Source organism: Festucalex cinctus, chromosome 16 (assembly GCF_051991245.1).
Source record: "Festucalex cinctus isolate MCC-2025b chromosome 16, RoL_Fcin_1.0, whole genome shotgun sequence".
Taxonomy (NCBI): Eukaryota; Metazoa; Chordata; class Actinopteri; order Syngnathiformes; family Syngnathidae; genus Festucalex; species Festucalex cinctus.
The window spans coordinates 12,765,632-12,792,766 of NC_135426.1; the positions used below are offsets into that span (position 1 = coordinate 12,765,632).

The following is a 27,135-nucleotide window of genomic DNA, read 5'->3' on the forward strand; positions in this document are numbered from 1 at the left end:
CAACAATAGACAAATGTATTCAGAACATAACATTTTTCAAGTTACAAGTCTAGAATTAGTCATTCATTGGTCTAAATTGGCCAACAACTGCTAAGATAGGGCTAAAATGTACAACTTGAGGTACTGGTATCTTTAAAGAGAAATTACAAAACCAGACAAGGCACATTTCATTAGATTGTATAGATGCAACACTGCTAAAATGGTTCAAATAAATAAATAAATAATAGCGAGCCCGTTGGACTCAAATGGAGTTCTGTAGTAACACTCACTCTGCCCTCTAGTGTACAGTACCAAAAAGCGTCAAGAAAAGGCTTGAAGGAGGAGGCAAGTTGACATTCTGATGTTTGGTCGACCCTTTTATTAGATGTTAATGAAATCCACAATGAAACAAAATCATTTACTCAAGGGTGTACATGAAATCAGAACACACACGGCTACGTTAAGGGAGATGGGGACAACCAAGAGGAAGGAATGAAATGACTGAAAAGTTTTCAGTGTAGAATTGCGTTCTTTGAACCATGACAAGATCCAAACTCACCGAGTCAGTTGGTGCTGTGTAAAAACAAAACAAAAACAACACCTCACTGGCTGCACTTTCTCATCAGTTTGTTGCAGTTTCTTTTTTGTTCAAATGCAGCATAGGAAAATTGAATAATTTCATGGAGAATGGTATGTGACAACTAAGCACTTTATGAGTCAGACTGCTTGATGACATACACAAACGTTTTTGTCTTTCTTAAAGAGCCACAACGCTCAAATCGAAACTTTCAGTCTCGATTGGGCCAAAATACCTTCAAACTGATCAGTCACCTCACTCAAACGTTTTGGTTCATCCAAAAAAGGTGGACTGATGTTTGCAAGCCACCTTTTCAGACTTCCTTTGACTTTTATTTGTTTTTGTTTTTTTTAAACCCAAGCATCCTTCTGTGAAAAACTAACATGCAAAATTTTACATGACTGACTTTTCTCCACATACTCTTGTAGGTTTACAAGTGCCAAGGCATTGCATAGAAACCTTGGGGGCTTCGTGAAAAGCCCTCCACATTGCTTATGCAGTCTACAATGGCTTTTTTTTTCTCTTTTTTCTATCTCCCTCATCTCCTGAAACTAAAAAACTTGAAATAAAACTGTTCATCTCTGTGGCTTGCTTGGAAATAATGTCAACGTGTAGTCTACAATCAATGTTTCGCCGATGCACTGCCACAGCTGATTGTAGATCATGTTTATGAAAGTATATGAAAAAATTCCTGAGTGTCTGATGACTGAAAGACAGGTGGGCGAGACCCTGAAGTTGGAGTAGGGTTGCAAATCAGAAAGCCATTTCTACTAGCATGGCTTTCTACCTGTCACGCTTCTGAACACTACATTGACACATTCATTTCCAAGCAATGGCCCACTGATGGGAAATTTGTGCTTGAGAATCATGGTTAGGATCTAAAACCTAAGCCTTGAACCAGAACAAAATCTAGGCTCAACTGGGGAAGACAGGTGGCCTTAGTAAATGCAAAATAGGAAAAGTTTTTACCCTGCAGATTTTTTTTTTTTTTTAAACTAATTTCAACCAGCAACACGCAATTCGCAACAGGGCTCAATAAAATACACTTGAACCTTTGAATCCACGTCTTTTTTTTTTTTTTTTTAAAATGCATTTGCCTTTTTTCTTTTGATTTTAAAGAACATTATTCATGCGTACACATTCACCATTCAAGTTGAATCACGCTTATTGTGACCAGTTTGTTGTTCACGCATCGGAATATGACTCGATACTTCAACGAGATATATGGTGAACCAAGTAAAATTGAAAAGAAAAACACACCATACATGAGAAAAAAAATCCAACCATACCTTGTAGTGTTATTATGGCATTTGTTTTGTTTTTTTTAATGTTTAACAATGTTCTTAAGTTTTGCTCTATCAACCGAGTTGTAAGTTACACAAACATCAACTCAAAGCAGAGAGTTTTTGTCTGTTTTGCCTCTGGACGATGGAATCAAAAGAAAATAAGAATCCTGCTTCAGTGGCCTAACAACTCGAAAGGTTACATTAAATAACCAAGATAAGAAAACCACATTAAACAGTTACCAGGAAAAACATCTCTCCTTTTTACAATTTTGGAGGAGGAAAAAAAAAAAAAAAAAAAAAAAAAAAAAAAAAAAAAAAGTTTGAGTTTTCTGACTGTCTGGACTACAAACATGGAAGAAAAAGAACTCCGCTATTCCATTGATCATCACAGCCATTATGGAAAATATTTATAGCACCAATGTTGTGTACAATACAAATAATAAAATTATTTAAAAAAAAAAAATCCATTCTGCTGCAAAAGGGTGCAGAAACATTTCATTTTCTGGGAATGAATTAACCTTGAATTAGTTTTTTCCCCCAAACCTCCTACCGAATTATTTCAGAGAATTGAAGTTGAGTAGACTGGTATGTGATAGTGTGTTCCTCTTTTTTTTTTCTCTTCTCACAAACCATACCTTACTCTACAACTAGGGTTTCAAAAACTTTCCATACAGGGGCAATTCAACTTAAACTGCACACATTCTCTACTTATTTCATAATTGCATCCAAACAAACTAGAGAAAACAGAACTAAAAAATCCCAACATCTTGTCTTTTCTCAACAGAAGATAGCGCACGGGATTGCAGTTAATTTACGCAGCAGTTAGCTTTTTTGTTTTTTTACTAGAAAAAAAAGGAGTGAAAGTGGCCGGATAAACGCACATGCACAACCATTCAGACCCCACCAACTATCCAGTATTGTAGCTGAAAAGCAGGATGGTGGATGGAGCAGAACTGAAAGAAAGTGGTGATCGGATGCTGCATCAGATTCTAAAATGATTTAAATGGATATCCGCACATGGCATCACTCAAACACAAAACTTTTTTTTTTCCTTTTATCGCATTTTAACTTTTGTCGATCTGATTGTTGATTACACAAGCATTGCGTTAGTAAATGAAAAAACAGCAGTTATGCGTGTGTTGAGGGAAGGGGGGGTGGGGGGCTGTGGAAAGCGAGAAATTAGCCTCAGTTAGGTTTTGTGGCTCTTGAGAGGAACCTGAATAAAAGCTGGTAACGGTCCAGTCACCAAAATTCAGCAACTTTTCTTCTTGCCAACACAAGTCCACTGCGAAATGAAGAACTCAAATGTTGCTGCTCCCTAGAGGTAAAGCAGGTCCTTTTCAATGGTTGCCTTCACATCAAACATTTCCACAATTGCGTCTCTCACATCTCAAAAGCACGATTGACTGTATTCTGAATGAGGCTTACCTGTACACTGAGATCCAGGGAACAAGGGGGGGCAGAGTGTGTTTTGCCACCAGCACTCATCGTCCTGGTTGCCACCTCTCTGTCCACTTATATTTAACAGAGGGAACTAGACACAAACAGGACAAAAGCGTTACGTAATAGTGAATGCTTGCATTACACGTTTTGGCGCAGTTCAAGAAAAATAAACTCACCTCTGGCACATCTCTGACAAAGTCGTACGCGATCCCGTATTTGGGGATTTGACTTGCCGCTGCACACATGTAGCTCTGGTTTTCCACTGGAGATTCCACTTTTTGCAGCGGACCCACTGAGGTGTTCATTTGCCCACCTGCAGTTGACACATCATCTGCTGTTTGGCAGTCCAAACATTTTTCTTGCTCAGCAATGGGCAAAAGGACACTGGGGCCTTCCTGTGAATCCAGAGAGGTCTGGGCACTCTTCTCCATGCCAGACTTCTTTAATCTGGGCAGGAACTTCCCAGATTCCAGTTCGGACTTCCCATAATACGGGCCTTCACATTCTGCGTCCTCCTCTAGTGGTTTGAGATCTGCCTGAGGATCATCAAATACATCAACCGGTGCCAAGATGGGAAAACTCGCCTCCTCTTTGTCCGTCTCGGCTTCAGAATCACTCACTCCTCCAGGAGACAACTCTGAGGCCGATATTGGCCGGAAATGAGTCCTGGGGGAAATGCGAATGGCCCTGTACTGCGTTTGGTTGATGCCATAAATTTGCGGGCAGAAGGCTTCGCTCTCCGAATCGGAGCAAAGAATCGATTTGGGCTTGAACCCCGGACTGAAGGAAGCCATGCCTTCAGGCTCAAAGGAACACTCCACGCGGAGAACTTGAGAGAAGGGGTTGTTCAGGTCGAAAGATGCAAATGGATATTCTAAACGCTGCTCCTCATTTCGCAGACCGTCATAAGATCCCAGCAAATCTTCCCGGAAGAAGAACGAAAACCCCTTGTTCAATCCCTCTCGGCTCCCGGCGATTGCGTGCTCGCTTTGGCCAAAGGACACGAGGGGCCTCCACAGGCGGCGGTGTCCCGGAGCAAAGCAGCTGCCCTTGTTCACCAACACATCTGTGCCAGTGATCGTGACCATTTCCGAACTAGAAGCAGATGCGACGGTAGACTGCAGCAAGCCATGCTGAGATTCATTGGGCGGCACGACAGCCCAATTCTTATCACAACTTAACGTCTTTAACTCTCCGTACACTCCGCCAATGATGAAAGATGTACTGTCTTTATCTGATCTCAAGTCCCAGGGTTTGGACGGAGTCATGTAATCCCCGGCACCGTCCAACTTGGAGAGTTTGTTTTTGGTTAAGTCCTGTTCTTCGTTCTTGCCCTCCCAGAGGTGATACTCTGAGCGCTGCACTGCTTTTTTCTGAGGTGCCTCAACTGGAACACCTTTGGCCTGCACCTCCAGAGAGCCGCCACAGTAACCACCCGAGTCTTCGGAAAACACCTTCTCGCTCATTTTCTCGCCACCTTGCCTTGACGCCGTCGACTTGGCCTCCCCAACTGCAGACCAAATGTCTTTGATTATTCCTGAGCTGTACTCGCCCCTCTGTTGGTTTGTTTTATCTGAGAAAACGCTCGTACTGTACTGTTTACTCTCGTCCTCTTCCAACGCGATTCCACAAAGGGACTCCAATTTGGATTTTTTGGTGTAAGTCTGACACGATGTTGTGCAAATACTCGCTTGCTCACATTTGCGTCCAGACTCCTCTTGCAAGAAGTCCAAGATTTCATCTTCTAGATATGTACCAGAAATGGGAGGGATTACACAATCCATTTCTTCAGTGCTAATCGGAGCTGCGGGTTCCTCTGCGGGAATATTACCGTGCTCATTGTCCGAACGAGTCTCTTCTGAGTGTGACCATGGACTGCACGTTCGCGTTGAAAGGTTGGAGCATTGTTCAGTTTCATCGAAGGCACTATTTTTGGTCCATATTAGCAAACGAGACTGTTTATTAGCATGCGGGTCGTGACAGCTACTCGAATCGGCGTTGCTTTCGTGAGTGACAGAAAGCGAATCGCGGGGAAAAGAAAGAGTGGGACTGTCATACTGCAGCTCAAAAAGAGAGAAGCAAGACGAGTTCAAGCCAGACGGCTCGCTGGCAGTCTCGGGGACTGGCGGCTCCACCAGATTGCCAGATAGATTGCGAAGGGCGAAGGAAACACTATCTAGGAGGGGAGAGAGCCGAACGGGTGAGTCGCCCATGAAGCTTTCTCCATCGATATCGTCTGAAGTAGACGGCGAGTAACATCCCCAGACTTGAGCCATACTGTCGAGATCCTCCATTAGGAACCCATAAGATCCTGAAGCCTCCTCCAAGTCTGCCCTTATTGCACTTTTCCCTTGCTGCTCGAAGCCGTCTAACACTAAACAAGATTCTCTTTGCTCTTTGCTTTTTTGTCGAATCATGCTGAGGATCCGACTCTCTTGTAACGAGTCTGAGGCACTAGTATCCAATATGGATTGATAAATATCAACTTCATAGAAGTCGGTGAATTCTGGCAGATGCTTGTCATCTAAATGTCCACTATCCTCTGGCTGAGGGCAGCTTGAGGTCCCAATGAGTTCCGCCGTCTCCTCTTCTGCTTCGCCGGGCGCTTCCACAAAGTGGCCATCCACAAATGAGCCCGCGGCAAGGTATGTTCTCGGGTAGTTCTCATTGGCAACGCAGATTCCCTGGATTCTCTCTGGCAGCAGAGCCATGTCAGCTGACAAGGCAACGTCTTCAGGCGAGCCAACTTTGCTTCGATACTTTGTTTCCAGCTTGCTTTGCTTGCTGCTAAACGGTACAAAATAATCTGTGATGGGCTCAGTGTACCAAAGTGGCTCCTCCATGTACTCCTTTGCGTTTCTATCCTCAAACCCTTTCTCATTTGCTTGCGGCCAGACTGGATCTTTATAAATCTCTTTTAGGGATCTCCTACTCTTTTTGTAAAGCTGTGGTTGTTTGCCCGTGCCTGCATTGGCAAAGCTCCCCCCTGTGTTTCGTCGCTCCTCTTTGTCAATAGCCTTCAGCTGAAGCTTCGGTTGTCCGCTATTACGCTGTCTTTTATTCTTCCCAGCCTCTCTCGATTTGTGCCTGATTCTAACCGCCTTGCTTCTGAATGACTTGTCCCCCTGGTTCCCGCTTGAGCTCGAGCCCCCCTCACTAGAGCCAGAAGACCAGGACCGGGCCCGATATTTGCCCTCAGATCTGTGTCTTGCATGTCTCTTGGTGTGGACTGTGTTCTTCTCCTCTGCCGCCACGCCGCCATGGTATCGGTTCTCTTTCTCCTTTTTGCTCCGGCGTTGCTGACCTCGCTCGTTTGTCGCACTGGTGATGGTAACGCACGCTTCAGGGTTCCGCTCCTTCACGGCCTCACATTCACTGTTGCAATCTTTTGGGGAGGAAGTGTCTGTGCTGGTCTGTGGAGCGGCCGAGGATGATGAACTCGAGTATGTGCAGGCCTTGGCTTTGTTCCACACTGTCATGATCTCCTGGAGACAAACAGGCTTCTCTGACAAAGGTGGGAAGGCTTCATAATACCTGAGTTGCAATTGACAAATGGGAGGCAAATTTAAACAACAGTACCATTTTTTTTTCAAGTACATGTTCAAATATACAAAGTTCATGACGTGACTTACATTTCCACCTGGTCCTTTGAAGAGGGGGACTCAACTCTTTCAGGAGAATGAGAACCATCAGACTTTTTTTGGATCTGTTTTTCCTCTGTAGGATAACAACATAATAAATAAATGCTTATCATGGTTTCTATTAAACACAACCAAAGGAGATGCAGCATAAAAAAAACCCAAACCTTTCTGTTTGTTTTGAATGTCCCTAAGTTTGGAGCAAAGCTCCTCAACCAGGCTTTCAATTCCAGAGTTCTGAAAATGAAGAATAAATAAATAAATACATCAGCAGTTGTTAGGTGTGTCGACTTCATTGGTGTAATTCATAAAATGACTTGTGCCATCATCCAAAATAAATAATTCAAAACAGAGGATCAAAGCAGCCCACTTGTAAAAAAACAAAAAAAACAAAAACTGTAGCTTGTCCATGACGGTGCTATATTTAGTTGTGTCTTAAGTACCTTTGTAACTTTCTCGAAAACATAAGTTAAAGTCCAAAACTGTTGACAGATTGGGTCCTATCTTAGCATACCAAATAATTTAGCCCTTTAACAACAAATAAATAAATGATATCACTTACCATTTCCCTTATTTAAAAAAAAACAAAAAAGAAAAGAAAAGAAAAGTATAATGTCCTCTAGCCCTATGTTTGCAGTTACATCATTGCGCTAATGCTGGTCAGCTGACAGCCAAATGACTGCTGCAATTCCATGTAGCATGTGCCGGTTAAAAAATAGACAGCACAGTCCAGTCTTCACAGGGTTTGTTGCCAAGATCCCACCCCCTTTACACCCCCTCACCTCGAGCACCCCTTTAACTTTGTGTGTTGCCATTATGAACTTGGAGCAGGCAGCAAAGCTTGCTGTCGCTTTTCATAAATACAATACATAAATGTTGTCTTTCATAAATACAGCACTGCTTTAAGTTACTTCAAACCATTTGACAGGCTACTACCACTGATCCAGTTTCACTACCAAAAGCTCAAATACGGCTATACACTCAATGACAAGGCAATGTAATTACAGGATGCTCAGGCTTACTTCATCAGATGCAGAACGAAGACATTGCACCGCTGCTTGTTTCTTCATTTCCTCGAGACTCAGGTCAGTCCCTCCCTTCTTCTTACTCTTGCCCCATTTCTTCCCAGTTCCCTTCTCCCAGCCCAAAAAGATGTCATTCTCCTGTCAAATAAAAGTTGAATATTTGAGAGCATGTCAAAATGTGCACCATCTTTAAAAGGTCATATTATATACTAAAACATTACTTGAAGGTAGTCCTGCAAGTCATAGTCGTAGCTGTCATGTAGGAGGAGGCTGAGGACATAGCGGGTGTAAATCATGGCATCGATCCCGCACTTCTCCAGCTCCTGGCCCAGCCAGCTTTGCACTGGGCCCAGTGACTGAAGCAGGGACATCTCGGAAGCAGGCAGGGGGGCCACGAGTGTGTAGGAGCAAGAGAGGCTCTCGGGAGGAGCAGGACCGTCTGAATCGCTGTTCACTGGACGCATGAGACCTCAGGTGTTTATTATTCTCAGATGGACTGGCATCGCGATGTGTTGTCGGGTGGTCAGTGGAGACACGTGCAGAGGGAGGGCAAGACCTGGAACCTCTGGAATGGGGGCCTAATCACTCCAGCAGGATGCACTGAAGGGGTTCTACGTGAGGAGGCATGTGGGATTATTTTCCCCCTTTTTGGTTGCTTTAGCAAAAAGGGTGTTTTTATTCGTCAGGCATGGCTTATGCTGCTGATGGATCTCAGCTGCACAGCAAAACACAACAAGTGTTTGCGTCACACAGAGGCGCCCATGTTGTGGCAATCACTTCACCAGCGCCACCTGAAACACAGCAAGCAAATGTGTCAGTGGAACACTCCTTGGCTTGTTTTCAGCAATGAACATTTTACAAAACGCCTATTCATTACAATACACCCTGGAGGCAGACTGCCAGAACAAGTGCTCTTGACAAGATGATTCAGTTTGCCAGAAAGCGCAAGATCATCTAACCATTTAAAATTGATTATGGAACATGTAGCTGCTAATATGTAGATTGTGTCTGTCTACTCAAAGTCAAATAACAGCAGCAACACTGCTTCAGTCGAAAAGATGAGATTGTGATGCTTCCTGTTAAGGAAAGTGGCCGGAAAACACTGTCAGGGATGTGTTTTGGAGGCTTATTAAGCAAATGGAGGTTGTGCTGTTGTGATTTGCCAATGTGGCTGTCAATCAATGAAGGCCCATTAGGGTTTGCCCATTATGAGACATCAAAAGGGCAAAGCTAAGAAGATTAACTGTGTGCAGCAGCCCCACACTGTTACATGGAAGTCCAGATAGAAGTTAAACCAGCTGGCCTGATCAATAATTGTTTGAATGCTGAACAGCGCAACAAAGTCTCTCACTTCCCAGAATTCCACATGATAAACCACACACTCAACAAAAAGTTCACCATCTTTCACATTGTGAATTCAAATTGTTCACCACATTTGTAACATTTTATGAACTATTTTCCACATTCCAACTTTAAAATATTCACCTCATTCAGGAAATATTGGGAGGCGGCTTCTCAAATGTTCACACCAAATTCCCGAGAATGAGATATTTGACTGCACATCTCCACCTCCCACCATTCTAATTTCAAGTCTCACGTTAACATAACTGAACTACGAATAAAACTCAGTGCATTTTTTTGCACACCATACGTTGTCACTGAAATTTTATTTAGCTCGCAGCACATTTAAACTTTGTACAGATGACATCCGCGGTCCCCAAACACAGTATGCGTTTTTATGTGTACGATGCAAAACGACAGCTTAAAATGAACCCGCAACTGTATGCAGTCAAACAAGGTTAGCTGGACCACCGACCTTTAATGTTAGCTATCGAGCTAATCACGTTATATCAAGCGAGATCGTCTCGCAAGTCATATCGACAACACCAACGTCATTACAGACAACTATTCGGCTACTTTCGAGAGTATAGACGCGAAATGTTTGCTTTCACTTTGCCGTTTACCGGGCGAATGACTTGTTAGTGCGCGGTGACATTCGAGCTCCCGAGCGCAACCGTCAAGCTAGCAAGCGGCGACCCGCTGACATTAGGCCAAGTCGTTTACTTGAAAGTGGGGCAGCATGGCATCCAAAATGTTGGAAGAGGTTAAAAGTGTGCGATCCGATCGGCAGTTACTAGCGTCGAAGTGGGGTAGTTGTTATGGGGGGTGAGGAGGAGGAGCTGCTCGTGGACGGCTAACCGTTGAGGACTGACAGTTGCTCGCTTCAAAAATGTGCGCCATGTCGTCACACAGTAAAACGAGCAACGCGCGGGGGATAAAAGACACAATACACGAAAGAAAGGCAAACTTAGCAACCTACTAACGTACCTGCGAGCCGGCTGAAGAGGAGAGGAACACCGAAACGGGAGCAGCTACTTCTGTCTTGCTGCCGTTCCGAGCTCGGGCTCTGGAATCCGCTGCGGTAGCATAGCGTATCATGGACGCCGACAGAAATGGCGCTGTTTTCACGTCCAGTGCCACTTGTGCGGCGACGGGGAAAATGGCGACATTCGGGCTCAAACGAGTAGACGAACGGCCAGTTGAGTGCCAGCTAGTGCCAGAGCCACAATGGCCGACACCGGAAGCTAGTTTCAGTGAGAGGACGACGCTTCATGCGCCACCTCCTGAGTTGGTATCTAGGCAACGGGGCAAACCTCCGCCGTCCTGTTCCCAGATATGGGCTCCTTCCGCCAGGGTATTGCATCAGAAACACAAGTAGTACGCTACAACATAATAATACTAATAATAATAATAATAATAATAATAATAATAATAATAATAATAATAATAATAATAATAATAATAATAATACATTGGTCTACGTAGTTAATTAGTTTAACCAAATTTTGCCTTGTTTACTCAGCCGTCTACAGCCAGGTCGGCATTGCACTCTGTTCCCAGTACCCTTACCTGGTTAAATAAAGATTAAATAAATGAATACATTTTGCTGCATACGTGGTTCTCAAACTTTTTGTGTTCAGGGAAAATTAGTTACAAAGACATAATAAACAACCTAAGCATAACTACCATGTGTATCTGACGGGGCATATGAATTGTTGTTTTGTTTTGTTTTTTTCCAGTGTTTATACCTAAATGTTCCTGATCAATTTTACAGAGGAACTTAATGAAGTGTAAGTGTCTTGTTTTATCCTGATTTCTGATGTCATCATTTTTGACAAAACAGCTATCCCACAATTGTAGCTGCCTAAGCACTCCAGTTTCCGGTAAGTAATAGTATTGTTACTAGGAGAGAGCCATCTGGCGGTTCAGTTTTTTTTTGTGTTTTTTTGTGTGTGCGTGTGTTGGGGTGGGTGTTGTTTGGCGGTAATGTCGAGTGGCACGCTTCACGTGACCTTTTGGGACACAATGAGTCAAGGGTACATAAGTGGCATGTTTCAATTGTTGCTGTAAAAAAAAAATGTTTGCAAAGCCAAGGTCTCTTGTGGCTAGTTACCAGGGTAACTAGCGTTTGTATTGACTTGTGCGTCTGATCTGGATCTGCATCCGGAGTCCTGCAGCCAAAGGTCAAACGCCTTATTGATCTGGAGCAGCACACGCACAAAGGCGTGATGATGAGGACACATGGGCTTTGTCAGTCAATATCTGCAAAACAAAATCACTCAAGTCCAATGGATCACAATGAAGTTTATAAAATCAATTATGGAACATAGCACTGGGCAGGGAATTTCACTTTCAAAACATGTGTCCATTTGGAACAGATGGCACAGTTCAAGGGTGCCCCAGTAATCCTCGTGGAGGAGTTATTGAGATGGGATCTGGCAGGTGGTATGCCCTGGCTGGGAAAGCAAAATGTAAACAATTTGAAAAAATAACCTCCTTTAATCTTTGTTACATGTTTATTTTTAACTATACCCCCCCCACACACACACACACAACATTACAAGTTTTTATGATGCAGCCATGTTTTTTATTTATTTGTGCATTTGGCTGGACTTTGGAGTAAGCTACACGAGGATCCGCCGCAATAGAAACACAATGACTCTGCATTTAAAAGTCAATCAATTACTGGCCAATCTCATCACTGGCTTTTTATTGAACAAGCAGCCAGTGATCAAAGTTGCTTAGCATCTAACATGCACTCAGGCATGTTTTTCTCTACCACTTGATGACATTTTGGTGCTGATATCGGTTTAGTTGTCTGATTTCACAGATCCCAGAGGCGTCAGATAAAAAAAAGTTGAAAGACTAGTCATGTGATTCCCGTGAATTAGTGCCAAAGTTTGCTGCCTTTAATTACGTCAACAGTCAGTCAAAGCAGGGAGGAGATTGTGTCATGTGATGCACGGTGTCCGCGTTATCAAGACATTCCAGGCGTGCATGTTCTCTTAATGCAAAACTTTGCGATGCCCGTGATAAAACCAGCAAAGCAAAGTTACCTTGATGAAGTCACGCCCGCGGTGTTGCCGTGACAATTCAAATTTGAACCTTTTTGAAAACATCCGGAACTAAATGCACGGCAAGGAGGCCTTGCTGTATGTGGGTCAAAGGTGAGCGGGTTGTGCGCTATGAGTGGGGCCTTTGTGTTTGCGGATCGGACTTTGCGAGGCTTCCCGGAGTACTTCGAGAACATGACGTGACCTGAGTCAGACTTAGGATTCAGGCCCCATGGTATGTTATCGGTTGTAGTCGTTATTGGAACTCACTTCACAACAAGCAAGTGTGTTTATCACATACAATTCTTAAAAAAAAGAGACTTCAAACTGTTTATTGTCATTCTCAGCCAAAGTTTTTAGTGAAACTAAGCATAAAAATCCCAGAATCTTGTGTACCTTGAGTATTTAAAACAATCACATAGCCTAGCCTTTCAGTCTGCTAGCTAAATACATTAGCATTAGCTTGTTTCTTTGCTCTCACTCTCTAAGCAACTGAACACAAACTGTATACCAACACAGAAGACAAAAAGGTTATGAGTACTCTCAATCATATAGTCTTTATCTTTTGCATAGAACAACACATTTGGAGGTGTTGAGACATCTCAATGAACAATAGCTCTGTATCTTATACTGCCTCCAGGTGGCAAAGTCAGACACACCTGATGATCACGTAACTTGACTTATGACCTGACTTGACTTCAAACTTGACTTGTTTGATTCGCGTCCACTCTACTATATTATTAGAACAACACAAAGCATCTTGTTTGACAGAATACCTCCGTAATGGCAGCTTGGTAGGAATGTGCGGTATGGCAAGAAGTACCGTAACAAGGCACGCAATCAGCTGAACTGTCTGAGCAGACAGGTTGAAGGTAGGATGTGAGACACTGGCACACCCGCCTACCGGCTACCCGCTTGCTTTTGTTTTGCAAATGACAGGAGAGCCAAAGCGCAAGTTACTCACCGAACAACTACTCTCAAAAAGGCTTTGGCGTGAATTTTGACCTCCTTTAAACATTGAAATGTTCATATGGGGATAGAAAGAGACTGGAAGAGTACACAAAGGCACAGTCCTCAGTTGTGGTCACCTTAATCTCCGATAAGCCCGCGTAATGCACTGCACTCAGTCGCGCGCACACACAGGTGGAGAAAAGGGTCAGGTTGTTGACCTCACAAGCCGATTAATAGTCAGAGAAAGGCAGAAAGTGTTCACTGATGCCTGTCATCTGATGCAGACTGTGTATTAGCCACTAGAGGGCAGCACAGGAATCCTATAAAATAGCCTTGGCCAAGTCCATATTTTTACATTAAAAAAAATAAGTCACAAAAAGTATGGTGAAATAATCTTGTATCAAAAAAGTGTTGTTAATATTTATCATATTTGAATGATTAAAAATGATAATAAATTAAATAAATTAAATGAAGCTTCAAAATTGTGAAAAGTCAAGCTTATTTAGATTATTAATAAGAGGACAGTGTACTAGTAACATTAAAAAGATGGCTGCATCAGATTTCGCACAATTTTCCATCGCAAAATACATAGTGCTGTATCATCAAATTACAAGTCTTATAAAAGTTGTGAGTTATAAAACACAACTCAACTACCCCAGCCCAAAGCCCACACTGATTTTCAAGTCAAACTTTATTTGGAGAAAAAAAAAAAATTCGCTTCGCTTTTGTCTGTGTGATGTGTGTGGACAAAAAAGCAGCCACATCAGTGGATTGAGTCGACTGACTATGTGTTTTTTGGGTGTGGGCATAGCTAGCTAGCTAAGCGCACCGGATAACCACCCATGCAATAAATGCGCTCAAGTACTCTCAATCCGTGCACATTTTCAACAATTATCTTCAAAAATGGATGGCCTCCTGCACCTGCTGTCTTGTTGAGACCAGGGAGCTTTTTTTTGTGGCTTTCAACACAGTTTCCCCTTCCTTTGTTCAAAGATAGAAGTCACTTTTGCATGTGTGTATTAAAGCAAAGAAATGACCCTTGACGCCCATATTCAAGTACAGTGCGGTTTTATTCAGCGACATCCTAGCTAGTACGTCTTGCCACGCTCACTTCTTGGAACAACAAATCGACTGGCAGATGCAGGTGAGGCAGGACACGGCGACCATGAACTCCTTGAAGTCCATCTCTCCGCTTTTATCAATATCCAGCGCCTCCAAAATCTTCCCCCCCTCCTGGTTTTCCTGTGCTGCCTGTATGCACCAAAAACACAAGAACAAACATGTATTCAGTGAAAAAAAAAATCTACTCACACACTGAGAAACTAGAGTAATTTCTGATTTATTAAAGTATGAACGTCAAATAGATATAAAAAAAAAAAACACGTGTAATTTTAGAAGTCGACCAACAATATTAAAACAAAAAGAAACAAAAAAGTAATTTGCAGTAAAATTACTCCAACAAGACAAGTATATTTAGAAAGGTTGCAATAATGTTGATGCTAATTTCTATGAGCTGTGGTTCACAATATATTTTAGCATTAAACTAACAGACTTTTCTTTCTGTGGAATAATTTGGTTGAATATTTAATCCAGGTTACTTCGCATTTATCTACTCATTGTTGTGCATATTACCTTGAAAAGTTGGGGCATCTCTTTCTTCAACAGAAGCCTGACCTCAGCCTTGCTCAGGGTGTCCGTCCTCCCATCTGTCTCGGCATATTTGCGAAAGACGCCACAGAGAGTGAACATGGCCAGCTCCAGGGCAGTCGGTTGTACTTGTTCCTCACACATTTTGGAAATGGACGTCAACGAGTGTCGCCAAGAAGGAGATACAGGGGATAAGATGCCGGGGCTTTTGGAAGCTCGTTTTATATATAGTACCTTGGAGGGACAAAAGGCTTTGACAGAGATGGACAGGGACCGGTTGAGCAACATATTAGGGTGAAGTTGGAAGTTTGTTATTATAGGAACAATGGAAAGAATAAAACAGACGCCCAATTTACATAGTAAAACCTGCTTTATGGTGTTTACTTACTGCTCAGTTTAGGAGCGGCCTTTTTATTTCATGGTGTTTACATAGCATGACTAAGTACAAAAGTGAAAAAGGCTTGTTACAGGGCACGTTGGAATCCACGAGAAATAAAAGTAAGGATGTTTTGCCAGTAACGAAATCTTTTTAAAAGTGAGTGAATTGCTCTTTATTTTTCAAAGATGGCCCTTTCCTGCAGTCTACGTGCAAGAAATACAAGCTCAACTAAAAGCACGTCGGTAACAAAGAGAAACTCGTTGAAATGTCACAGGCGTTGTTTCCACTTCCTGTCACTGACCTGCCATTCACGGCCACAGATAACACACACACTTTCCACTCGGCATCAAGGCCCGGAAATGGCATGACACGAACACTCGCTTACAGATGAGACAGTCATCAATTCACAACTCTTACTGTATAATCCCCTTTTCGAATAGAAAATACAACATTTATACACTTCAATAATTTCAAAAACGTTAACAGGGGAAATTTCAGGATCAAACAAAGCAGAATTTCCTTCACTTCTTGTTAAGCTATTGTACATTTAGATCAGCTCAGCGGTTGGCAACCTGCAGCTTTTTTTGTTTACTCAAAATATGCGTTACAGTCGCCGTGTACCACCTGGGACAAGATTTATTGAGCTCTATTTGACCCCATGTTAAATCCATGATCATTTTTTTCTTTACAATATATTCTATGTAGCTCTACTGGTCTAAACACAGTATTCTGATTAATATTTCATTTGTTGTCGACTGAAAATGACATAAGAGTTGCTTGAGGCTCAAGTAATGGCCAATCACGGCTCACATTTTTTCCTGAAGCTGAGCCGTAATTGGTCGTTACTAGGGATGTTCGATACCACTTTTTTTCAGACCGATACCGATACTCAGATCCTCAGTACTCACGATACCGATACCAACTGCTGATACTAGTAGTACATTTTGACAAATAAAAAAAATCACTAAAAGATATTTTTAAACAAATTTATTTCCTTTAATTTTGACAAAAAAAAAAAAAAAAAAAAAAAACAGTAAAGTCACTCTTCAGTAGTCTTAACGCTCAAAATAAAACACAAAAATGCTCTTTTAGTTTAAGATTCACAATTTTGAAGTATTTCCAAACCGGTGAAGTTTTGGTGAAAAAACTGCTGCAAGCTAGCGCCAGTTACAGGCAAGGAGGACTCACTTAACGTCTTCCCCCTTTGCCATCGGTCGCTTGTACTCGTCTGCGTCACGAGTACTCGAGTACTTGAAAAAAGGCTGGTATCGGCCCGATATATCGGTACTCGCCCATCTAGTCGTTACCAAGCAACTGTAATATTCTCAATAGACTAGTGAGGGCGCATACAACATACCATTGTAAGATAGATAGATAGATAGATAGATAGATAGATAGATAGATAGATAGATAGATAGATAGATAGATAGATAGATAGATAGATAGATAGATAGATAGATAGATAGATAGATAGATAGATAGATAGATAGATCAGATCCAATGGCTCTTTGAGTATTTCAGGTTGCTGACCCCTGATTTATATAACAAAATACAGGTAAGTAAAGGTTCCGCAATACAAGCTGTCTTTACATACAATATATGCAGTAGTAATGACCAAATCTTCTGACCCCGTCCCAGCTCACCCGCTTTGCTTCTTCTCCACACGGTCAAAGTAATCAACGGATTCATACACCACCACCTGACACTGAAACACATATGTACAGGTAAGTCGCGTGTGGCACTGCTCGCCGTGAACTTTCACCTCTGCCTGAATGGACTCACCCACTGGGACGAGCCTGCGGAGGAGTTGCCACTGCTGCGTTTGTCCATGTCGGCGTCATCCGAGTCCAAGTGGGGGCTCTCGTAGATCACCCGACTGACTCCTTGTCACGCACACACGCACAAAACATGTAGTTATTTATTTATTTATTTATTTAGTTTTAAAGGAAAATGGCACTCTATAATATTTCACTTTACAAAAGCATAATAGTGTAACATAATTAAATAAAACGTAAAAAAAATTTTTTTTATCAGTTTGTACTTGTGGTTAATTTATTCTGGCTCCTTCTAATGTGCGTAACTTGTCCATCAGGGGCAGTATAATACAGACGTATGAATATACTGTACATGGAGATGGACGAGGCGGTCACAACTCCTCCGTATGCTGCAGCAATATTTGTCTTTTTTTTCTTTTTTTTATTATCACAGAATAAAAAAATATATGCCTGTGAGTCTTGTTACATTGTCTGTCTTGTTTGCAGTGTTATAACACAACCACATAAGATGCTATTTGTTAGCCTGTCTATTGCAGTTCTCATTATGTGTTAGCATCAAGCTAGCAGACTGTTTAGTTTGACTGAACTTCAACTGGGAGTGGCAATAAACAGCTTGAACTCTCTCTCTTTTGTTTTTTTTAAAAGAATATTGACCATCTCCAAACTTTGTTGTGAAGTGAGTCAAACAAGTCAAAGTAAATCATCCGAATCGGGTCATTTGTATGATGTATCTCAAGGCACCACTGTAAAAATACAATGAGATCATTATACTTTTACAGTTTCAGCCATTTTGAGAGAAACCATAACGACAATTTGGCTCTGCGCAACAAAAATGAGTTTCGCTTCCGGCTATAATTAAAACAAACAAATAAATATGAGGCACCATTTTTTACTAACTTTTTCTTTGTCTAAGTTTGAAGATGCAGGCGAGCGCGGAGAGGAGCAACAAAGCCACCAAAGCCAAGGAAATCCCGAGTGGAACCCAGAGAGGACTTCCGGGCTTATCTGCAACATCCAGCATGTGGAAAGTCCTTTTTTTGATGAAAAAAATGCAAAACAAACTGGCTTTATGTAAGCCTTGGTTACCTACCTTCTTCCGCAATGCCATCTGACCTTTGGCGCGTTACTGTAACGACTGTACCGTTTCCTCTGCCCGTCATCAGAGTTGGTATATCCGCTTTGGCCTGGCACACGTAATGGCCCGAGTCTTCTGTTGTTATGTTGGCCCATACTAAGCTCACACATGTCTTGGAAACCTTTTGCAGAGCCGGCTGTCCATCCATCCATTTTCTTGACCGCTTATTCCTCACAAGGTTCGCGGGGGTGCTGGAGCCTATCCCAGCTGGCTTTGGGCAGTAGGCGGGGTACACCCTGGACTGGTTGCTAGCCAATCGCGGCTGAGCCGGCTGGCAAATTTGAAATTGGTAGTAGTAGACTTTATAGGTAGTTTTGTTTTTATTCCACTCAACTCTGACTCTGGGGTAGTTTCCTGTCCAACAGCAGCTGATGTTGACGTTCTGGCTCTCGAGGACATTAATGTCAGCACTCTGGCTCAATTGCAAAGCGGTTGCATCACCTACAGATACCCAAGGACAAGGTCAGATAGCCGACTATTTCTGAGGGGGGCAAAAGGTTGAGTAGACAGTGATGCTCATCCATTATCACAGGTTCAACATGTATTTCATTGCTTGTACTTACTCCATGATGAGAGAGCGCAGTTGGAGGCGAGAAGCAGACAGCTCAGCAGACACTTCATGTTTCCGCACTGAAAACAAGACTCATCTCTTGATAACCTTTTGAAAACCCTCCCACCGCTCATACACTGAGAAAGATGACAACTTGGCCTTGTACTGAATGCGTGTAATCACTTGGAGAAAAAAAGATTTACAGGGCTGAACAATTCATCAAATTCAAATTGATATTGCATTGTGGTAGAATGCAATTTCCATTTTGCAAAGGTTGCAGTATTGGGGTTAAAGGCTTAACTATCTATGTAAATATAAATATATATAAACATAAATATATATATAAACATATATATATATATATATATATATATATATATATATATATATATATATATATATATAAACAAACATATATATATGAAACATGAAAACTTGAAGTGATAAAGCCACAAATTTGCATCATTGTTGTAATGTGACTTATCTTTATGCCACACTTGTTTGGTAGACATTGTCGGCATGCACAGTTGCACACTTTAAAGACGGCCAGTCAAAGGTTTTTGGATGTTAACAACTCTAATCTAAAGTAGACAAACTGTCTTTCATATTCATTTTTGGTTAATTTTCCTTTACTTTAACATAAGACTAACCTAATATATATATATATTTATGTCCAATAAATCAGATAATTTATTGTAATACTGTGTAGAATAATTTATTGCTTGTTTAAAAAATATTTGTGAAGAGGCCCGTGAAAAAAATCACACATTAAATGACATTATAACCAAAATTAATTTCAATAAGATCTTTTTTCAATATTGTTTAACCCTATACGCTGTAATACTACTTTTTAAACATCATCTTATACAGTATTACTAATTTCACTCATTTGGTATTTAAGTGGAGGTCAGTTCATGATCTTCGAGTGCTGACAACAAACAACCACGGACACAGCAGACTCTTTTGAAATTTCATTTAAATAAAAGGTAAGTGTTGACAAAGAATGCGTTTGTGAGAGGAAACAGACAGACAGGCAGCCAGTGCTCATAGAGTGAGGAGGGTCAGGAGTGAGCGGACAAAAAAAAAAAAAAAGATGTCAACACTCCTGACCTTTCACTTCAGCACCTGCAGTCAGTAGTAAAAGTCACATAAAACAAAAACATATGCACAGGGAACATTTACGAGTGCCATTGCTTAACCTCCTCAATTCCACAGGAAAACATTTTTGGTGGAACGTAAAACACCAAATGGGGAGGGGTGAAAAGGATGGGGAATTTACAGATAAAACAAAACAAACATTGATAAATTAAAGTACCGTGATATTTGTGCAACACAATTTGGTTAAAAAAAAAGAATGGTAGTGTGTCTGTTAAAAAACGGCCTTCAGAAGAGATGACTGCACAGTGCAAAGTGGAAAAACTGTCAAGGCTGTAGCACCACATGCTGGCCGACTACTGCCATTACAGTTAAAAATAAGTCAACGTTTCCAATTGCCAGCACGGACGATATTTCCACTCGAAGTACCACAAGTCAGGAAAAGTGAAACTAGATAGCTAATCTTAACCACTGGTTACCATGAAACTGAAGCAACAGTATAGTAAGTAAAACGTTTTTGCTATTCGTGATTTTGATATGTCGTCTGCCGAAAAGTAAAAAATAGTAGAGCTCTATGAACAACAATAAAATTAAAAAAGGAATAATAATTACTATCCCGCACTATAATCATCACAGCCCCCATTCAAACTCATGTGTACAAACAAAAACTTCAACTGAAGGACATCTCCACCTCAGACAGGAAGGCAGTCGAGGACGAGGACGTGGAGTCGGCTAAAGAGGGTGTGATATTGTCCATGCTCCGGTTCAACATGCTGCAATTCGGCGTCGACGGGTCGCTGGGCGTGGAGCAGTTAGAGGGCGAGCCCGAGCCCGGGCTGCTGTTGTTGGACACGGGCGAACACAGGGCGTTATTGTGCAGACCTTTGTTTTGCAGCTCCAGCTGCAGGTGCTGGCAGATTTCCTCCGGGAGGTGGAGGAACTCGTCCTCCAGGTTGTTATCCAGCTCGGCCTGAAGCTGAAAAAAAAAAAAAAAAAAAAAAAAAAAAGCTTCTGATTTTACTTTTACTAGATTTTTTTTTAATATATAGATACACTATCTGTACTTTTACTCAAGTACAGTATGAGTACTGAGTACTTTTGCCGCCAGCGCAATCCACATTTCAGACTCATTTTTGACTTGGACGTAAGTGATGTTTGCTCACCGCCGGCAGCTCGTCGTCGATATGCTGCAGCACCTCTCGTTGCCTCACCTTCAACTTCTCCAGCCTCTTGTTCTGAGCGTCCTCCAGCTGTGGTGACAGGAAAACATGTACAGGGAGTCAGAGATGAAAAATGCATATATAACAGCCAAATAGTGGGGCAAGCGTGTGTAAATCCAAATACATTTCTTTTCTTTTCTTTTTGTAGCAACTTTACTAGAATAAAACGTAATTTCATGTCCACTACAGTAGGTGGCAGCAGTGTGCAGAAAGTTATGTGGCAGATTTGTATTTCTCTTTTTTTTTTTTTTGTTTTGATAGCCCTTGCGAAGAAGAATGTTGATTTCTTGTAAGGGTTCAAGGTTGCAACTTGCAACCCAAATATACGTCAAGGCTTTTTTGAATCAATGGCTTCATTTGAGAAGAAAATTTCTAACTTAGAGGAGTAAGTTTTTTCTCTTTCTAGAATCAACAACCAGCATCCAGATCAGTTTTGCATTTTAATCATTTGCATGAATTTACATGTACATCGAGCGTATGGTGTGCCACAGGGTTCAATTCTAGGGTCCTCTGCTGTTTTCATTGTATCTGCTGCCCATGGGTTCCATCTTAAGAAAACGGTGGTGGTTGTTTTATATACAAAGTGTTTTTATTCAAGTGCATTTACCCTGAGTAGTAAGTTGACAGAGTCTTGAACGTGTTTCCTGTTGATGTCATTTAGTTCTCTGTAGAAAAGACAGATGAGTGAAATCATTTAAATAAAAACGAATGTGTGAATAACAAAAACATGAATAAATGAATAAGCAATTACAAGTCAGGCTTGTCTTTGTCCCGGCTCTTTGCTTCACTGATGCTGTTCTGTCGCTTCCTCTCCATAATTTTCTGCAGCTCTTTTTTCTCCCTACGGGCAGGAAAAGCAAAAGGTGGCATACTTCGGTCCTGAGTTCCCTGCGAACGGGCGCACTCACCTCTCGCAAACCTCCCTGAGCTTCTTGAGCTGAGTTGCTTGGCATTCATGCGCCGTTTCCTTCAACCTCTGGAAGGACTGAAAAGATGAAAGCGGCACAAGCGTGTGACACTCCCAAGTTTACAGATTGTCAACTTTTGGCAAAGGGATTCCTCCTGTACCTCCTGCAGGTACGCTTGCTGCTTCTCCCTCTCAAGTAAGTGCAGCTGCTGCCGGAGCTTCAGTAGTTCCTGCATCTGCCACTCCCTGAGCTGGACCGTCTTTTTCTCATGCTCCTGATCCAGAGCCGACAGTTCTCGCCGCACCGGCTCCTGGGGCTCGCTGAACGAGGAGGCAAAAACACAAGGCGTCACGACCCGCTCTTTGACGCCGCGGTACTCTCTTTCAGATCCTTACTTCTTCTTGACGCTGCGTTTAAGGTGTTTCTCCATCTGACTGCGCCTCCTTTGGACGTCACAATCCAGCTGAGTACTTCGAGTTTTCTGCTCTTTACTAAGATTCCACACCTAACACACACAAAGTGATAACTGACCACATTTATCATGTACTACTTTCAGGTTCTAATGACTCTTTCAATAAAAGAGTAAAAAAAAATAAAAAATCTTAGAAATGTGACGAAAAAAAGTATTAATAGTAGGGGTGTCAGTCGATTACATTTTTTTTTAAGTCGTAATTAACTCATTTGCTCCTAAAAACGTATAAATATGTTCCATTTTAAATGTTTTAAGTGTCCCAAAGATGTATTTACAGTATGTTTTCGATATTGTTTGTTTTAATGCGAGAGCATACAGAAGGCTTACTTGGTGAACAAAACGGTAGTAATTACAAAAACGGCCAGTAGGTGGCAGCAGAGTACAACAGCTCAACTAGGGAACACAAGCTAATTGAAAACAACTCATTAAAACCAAGCTGATTTCCCCACAGTTCTAAACAGATTTGTGAATAACGATAAAACTTAGCTTATACTGTAATGCTAATTGCTGCAAAACGGAAACAGATAGAAATATACTTTATTTTCCTGATAAAAGAAGAGACTCTAATCTTTCTTTTGGTAGGTTCCATATTTTTATAGCAATATAACCCAATATTCTGTGGGCCTTGCAAAATCAGTCAAAATCCAGTAAAACAGCCAGGAGCGAAGGGGATTGTTTCTGTAAAAATGGCTGGGAGTGAATGAGTTAAATCGCATGATAGATAACTCACCATTAATCACAAATTTTATATCTGATCAAAATGTACAATAAAATGTTAATAAAAGTTTTCATACTCCCGATAACATAAAAGTGAATACAAATGTTAAACTAATAAAAATTTGGCTGCATCTTTTAGTCATTGATACTGTTATTTAATAACAATTTACAAAATTGGAGTTTAAATTAAAAGGATGTACTGTACTGTAAAAAAACGAGTGCAATATTGATTTGTCATTTTTCTGCCACTAGATGGCATAGTTGCATTTGTAAGACGGTGACAGCTCGGTGCATTTTTTCTTTTAATGTTAAGAGCTATCTAATCTTTAAGATGAAGTAACTTGTAAAATTCTGCACATTTTTAACATTGTAAAATACAACTTGACCCCAGTCTCCACAAATATATGTATTATTATTAAAATTACTATTGCTAAATTTTGATGTGCATGTGTCTGCTGCATCGCGACGGTCATTAATTCACACTCATTTTGACACATCTAATTAATGGTCGTCAAGTTAACGTGTTTACCTTCTTGAGGTGTTTCTTTCGTAACTCTTTGAGTTCTTTGCTCTGCTTCTTAAGGAGCTTCAAGTAGTGTTTGTGCTGCTTCAGCTCCTCTATCGACTGCGGCTGCACATCTGAGAGATGTGACAAAAAGTAAGTAGCGGTCATATATCGAAATGAGGGAAGAAGAAACGTGCAATTTTTGAGGGGAAACACAAACACTGGGGTTGAAAGTTATGGGGCGGGATGGCGTTACCTGTCAAAACAGCTGCGATGAGGTCTTCCTTTGGACTTTGCGCTACATAAACACACAAAAATAAAAATAAATAAATAAATAAATAAAGAGGGAGAAGCAGACGTGTGAAATGGAGAATGGGAAAGCAAAAAGCGACATGTAGAGCAGGTGAAATGTTTTGCACGTGTCGCTACCTGGCTGGATGATGTCCGGGCATTCGTTGGGTCGGCTGGGAGGGGGGAAGGGTGATGCAACGCGCCCTGGGGTGACCTCGTATTCCCTCTTGGCCTCGCCATTTCTGGCCTGGTTGGGGAATTGCTAAGAGGAGCCAAAAGACTTATAAGTGAAAGTTAGCAAAACTTGTGATGAAATGCTGCAGGTGATGACACTACGATTGTAATCCCTTCATAACTTAACTCATTTGCTCCCAAAAATGTCTATAAATGCATTCTATTTTAAATGTATTACGTGACCAAAAACGTATTTAGATGGGTTTTTTTTTTTGTTTTTTGTTTTTTTTATGCTAGAACATAAAGAAGGCTTTGATGCAGCCTCTCAACTACAGTGAATGGGTGAAAAAAATGGTAGTAATTACAAAAACGGCCAGTAGGTGGCAGCAAAGTATAAGAGATAAACCAGGACCATGTTGAAAACAAGCTATTTCCCCGCAGTACAAAGAAAATTTGTATATATATATATATATATATATATATATATATATATATATATATTTATTGTTTTTTTACTCTAATCTTTCTTTTGGTAGGCTCCATGTTTTTATAGCAAAAGAACACAAGATTCTGTGAGCCTTGCAAAAATCAGTCAAAATCCATTAAAACAGCCGGGAGTGAAGGGGGTGAAAATGGCTGCAGTAAATGAGTTAACTACGTCGAGCAAAAATTTGAAATTGGTTGGACGAATATGTGCAATATGGATTCACATATGGGATTGTGCATGCACCTCATAGTTTTCGTCCAGGAGCACAGCCAGTTGTGTCGTCCTTTTGTCTAGCTCGGACAAAAATAATATGGGATTGGTCAGAGCCTCTGCATATTCTGAAGACAAAATTAAATTAAACCAGAATTGTTTCAGTGATTGCGATTTAATATGTGATTTTTTTTTCCTCAATGTCAGCTCACCCTGGTGTTCATTGGGAATATAATCCTGAGCCTCGGTGTAGACCAACAGAGAAGCAAGCAGGAGGGGCTGGTTCAACTCGTTCTTGAGGTTGATGTAGTGGTAACCTAAAAGTAAAATAAATAAATAAATAAATCAAGCTTGAAGTTCACGCGAGTCATTTCTCAGGTGCACCACGCACGCGCACTGACCTGGCCTAATGGCCGACACGGGGAGAATTCGATGCCCGATGAACTTGTTGTTCTCTTCGAATACGGCGATCCTCAGAGAGGCCAGCGTTGGGAGGACCACCTGGGCAGTGAGAATTTTATTTGAAGAGGCGAGCACAACTAAATGCAAGACAGATGTGAGCAAAGGATTGATCACCTTATTGTAGACAAAAGTCTCATCATTCCAAACAGGATCCAGCGAGTTGTTGTTGGAGGTTTTAGTCCGGTGTCTACGTTTTGTATCTGTCGGAAGTCCAAAGATGTCCACTTCCACATACACGCCGACCTTTTTATCGCTCAGGAATTGGCCTGAGATCACCTGACAGATGTCGGGATAACAAGGTGTGGTTCAGTACAGTACTCGAGAAAATTTGGCTATAATGTTTACGAGGGATATTCGATACATTTGTTTTCAGACCGATACCAATACGAGTCCTCAAATCTTGAGTAATCGACAATACTGATACCACTGGTACTAATAATGATAATTTAAAAGAAAGACCTATAACGCAATATAGTATTTTTCCTTCAAATTGCATGAAATTAATGGAAATTTTCCTTTTTTCTATTTTAAATTAGTAGTTCCTGATTGTAAAATGGTATTGTCCACTGTTGCAAGTACTAACATCTTGAAATAAGGCCGGGTATCATGATTAAAAACTCCACAAATAATAAAATTCCAAATTAAATTTTGTGGTAACTGGTCAAATGATTAAGTGTTACACAAACATTGACATCAGCAAGGATGAGATGAAAAATATTTTCAGAATTGTAATTCAATAATTGTAAATATAAATTAAGAAGATTCTGAATTGTCTTAAAGGTCCCCTGAAATGAAATGTTCACTTTTTTGGGTTTTTGATCATAAATATGCCTTACGGTGTCGGTGTTTTCATAAGAATTGATGGAAAAAAAAAAAAAAGAGATTAACAATCGATTCATGTTTTTTTTGTTTTTTTTTGTTTAAACTCATCCCTAATGTCGACATCACATTTGCCCTGACCGTCACGTTGACTGTGTTAGCGACTATTCCATCCACGATGTCCTCTGTGAAAGGGTCAAAGTGCTTGTCTGTCCTCCTCATGAATTCGGGCTTCAGCAGGTAGCCACTGTGACCGTTGTACTCAAACACGCCCATGTTGAGCTGCATGGCCAGATCTACCAGAGAGAACCAACAAGGAGATGAAGAAGACTGCAGACGGATTTGCTTGTTTACAATCCTCCTTCTCACCAAGGGTCTGAAAGTTCAGCGCCACCATCTGGCAGCCGACGTCCCAGAAGAGCTGCGGGTTGTAGTTGGAGCTGTCCACCCTTGTTCCCTTCGGATAAATTCGGCTCAGCTGGTTCTTGTTGTACCTGGAGTAGTGCTGTTAAGTATGAAAACACTTACAGCACTAATTTCGTAAAGTGTTTTGGAGATGTGCCCAAGAAGGATCAAAGGATACTCAACAAACTCTATCGGCGAGCTTTTTATGGCGTCCATGCCTTTGGTTTCGACAAATGATGACATTTCAAAGAACTTCTTCTTCTCTGGTGTAAAATAACGACAAGTTTATTATAAGTAGTAGCCCGCAACAATTCACCATATATTGGAAGATGCAATTTCGCTAGCCCACTTACTGGTAGCCAGGTCAAAGGTCTTAAATTTGACGGGTTCGATGTAGTTGACGAGCGTGGACATCTCCTCTGTGGCGTTGACTTCGCTGCTAGCTGTCCCCTAGAGGGGGAAAATCTGTCAATCAAAATCCAAAGTTCTGGCGCTGAGGTTCATACCTCATCCGAGTTGGGCTTTTTCAGCTCGGTCACGGCTTCGTCTTCCTCATCCTCCTCGCTCTCTCCTTCGCCTCCTGAGAATGTG

The 27,135-nt window shown here is 41.4% G+C and overlaps 4 protein-coding genes across 7 annotated transcripts in view; all 4 read right to left on the minus strand.

Moving 5' to 3' along the window:
* Window positions 1-2,167: 2,167 nt before the first annotated feature.
* On the minus strand, window positions 2,168-10,542 carry kiaa0232 (KIAA0232 ortholog). 4 transcript variants are annotated; one of them, XM_077499911.1, is made up of 8 exons: window positions 10,277-10,542; window positions 8,170-8,739; window positions 7,946-8,086; window positions 7,091-7,160; window positions 6,918-7,002; window positions 3,462-6,819; window positions 3,271-3,376; window positions 2,168-3,160 (listed from the first exon to the last, which is right to left on the minus strand). In XM_077499911.1, exons 2-8 carry the CDS (start codon window positions 8,410-8,412, stop codon window positions 3,144-3,146), a joined length of 4,020 nt encoding a protein of 1,339 aa, XP_077356037.1. In that variant the 5' UTR covers window positions 8,413-8,739; window positions 10,277-10,542; the 3' UTR covers window positions 2,168-3,143. The 4 variants fall into 4 exon arrangements, with proteins under 4 accessions (XP_077356037.1, XP_077356039.1, XP_077356041.1 ...); XM_077499913.1 differs by lacking the exon at window positions 10,277-10,542 and adding an exon at window positions 10,013-10,127; XM_077499915.1 differs by lacking the exon at window positions 10,277-10,542 and adding an exon at window positions 9,913-9,982.
* Window positions 10,543-14,344: 3,802 nt separating this feature from the next.
* LOC144004281 (protein S100-Z-like) lies at window positions 14,345-15,181 on the minus strand. Its single transcript, XM_077501382.1, has 2 exons — window positions 14,926-15,181; window positions 14,345-14,544 (listed from the first exon to the last, which is right to left on the minus strand). Exons 1-2 carry the CDS (start codon window positions 15,082-15,084, stop codon window positions 14,401-14,403), a joined length of 303 nt encoding a protein of 100 aa, XP_077357508.1. The 5' UTR covers window positions 15,085-15,181; the 3' UTR covers window positions 14,345-14,400.
* On the minus strand, window positions 15,059-18,901 carry LOC144004280 (uncharacterized). Its single transcript, XM_077501380.1, has 6 exons — window positions 18,793-18,901; window positions 18,185-18,670; window positions 17,992-18,099; window positions 17,102-17,202; window positions 16,963-17,024; window positions 15,059-15,174 (listed from the first exon to the last, which is right to left on the minus strand). The coding sequence occupies exons 1-6, from the start codon at window positions 18,848-18,850 to the stop codon at window positions 15,162-15,164; spliced, it is 828 nt and encodes a 275-aa protein (XP_077357506.1). The 5' UTR covers window positions 18,851-18,901; the 3' UTR covers window positions 15,059-15,161.
* Window positions 18,902-19,737: 836 nt separating this feature from the next.
* The window catches only part of plcb3 (phospholipase C, beta 3 (phosphatidylinositol-specific)), a 29,017-nt gene continuing 21,619 nt past the window's right edge, over window positions 19,738-27,135 (minus strand). Inside the window, exons 16-34 of the mRNA XM_077500016.1 lie at window positions 27,051-27,124; window positions 26,898-26,994; window positions 26,723-26,807; window positions 26,509-26,633; window positions 26,281-26,435; window positions 25,435-25,596; window positions 25,260-25,359; window positions 25,071-25,175; window positions 24,892-24,986; window positions 24,126-24,249; window positions 23,953-23,994; window positions 23,721-23,830; window positions 22,398-22,507; window positions 22,163-22,322; window positions 22,003-22,079; window positions 21,846-21,935; window positions 21,702-21,759; window positions 21,038-21,124; window positions 19,738-20,850 (exon numbers count right to left, since the gene is read on the minus strand). Coding sequence (XP_077356142.1) covers window positions 20,545-20,850; window positions 21,038-21,124; window positions 21,702-21,759; window positions 21,846-21,935; window positions 22,003-22,079; window positions 22,163-22,322; window positions 22,398-22,507; window positions 23,721-23,830; window positions 23,953-23,994; window positions 24,126-24,249; window positions 24,892-24,986; window positions 25,071-25,175; window positions 25,260-25,359; window positions 25,435-25,596; window positions 26,281-26,435; window positions 26,509-26,633; window positions 26,723-26,807; window positions 26,898-26,994; window positions 27,051-27,124 — 2,162 coding nt within the window. The 3' untranslated portion in view covers window positions 19,738-20,544. The remainder of the gene's footprint in view (window positions 20,851-21,037; window positions 21,125-21,701; window positions 21,760-21,845; window positions 21,936-22,002; window positions 22,080-22,162; window positions 22,323-22,397; window positions 22,508-23,720; window positions 23,831-23,952; window positions 23,995-24,125; window positions 24,250-24,891; window positions 24,987-25,070; window positions 25,176-25,259; window positions 25,360-25,434; window positions 25,597-26,280; window positions 26,436-26,508; window positions 26,634-26,722; window positions 26,808-26,897; window positions 26,995-27,050; window positions 27,125-27,135) is intronic.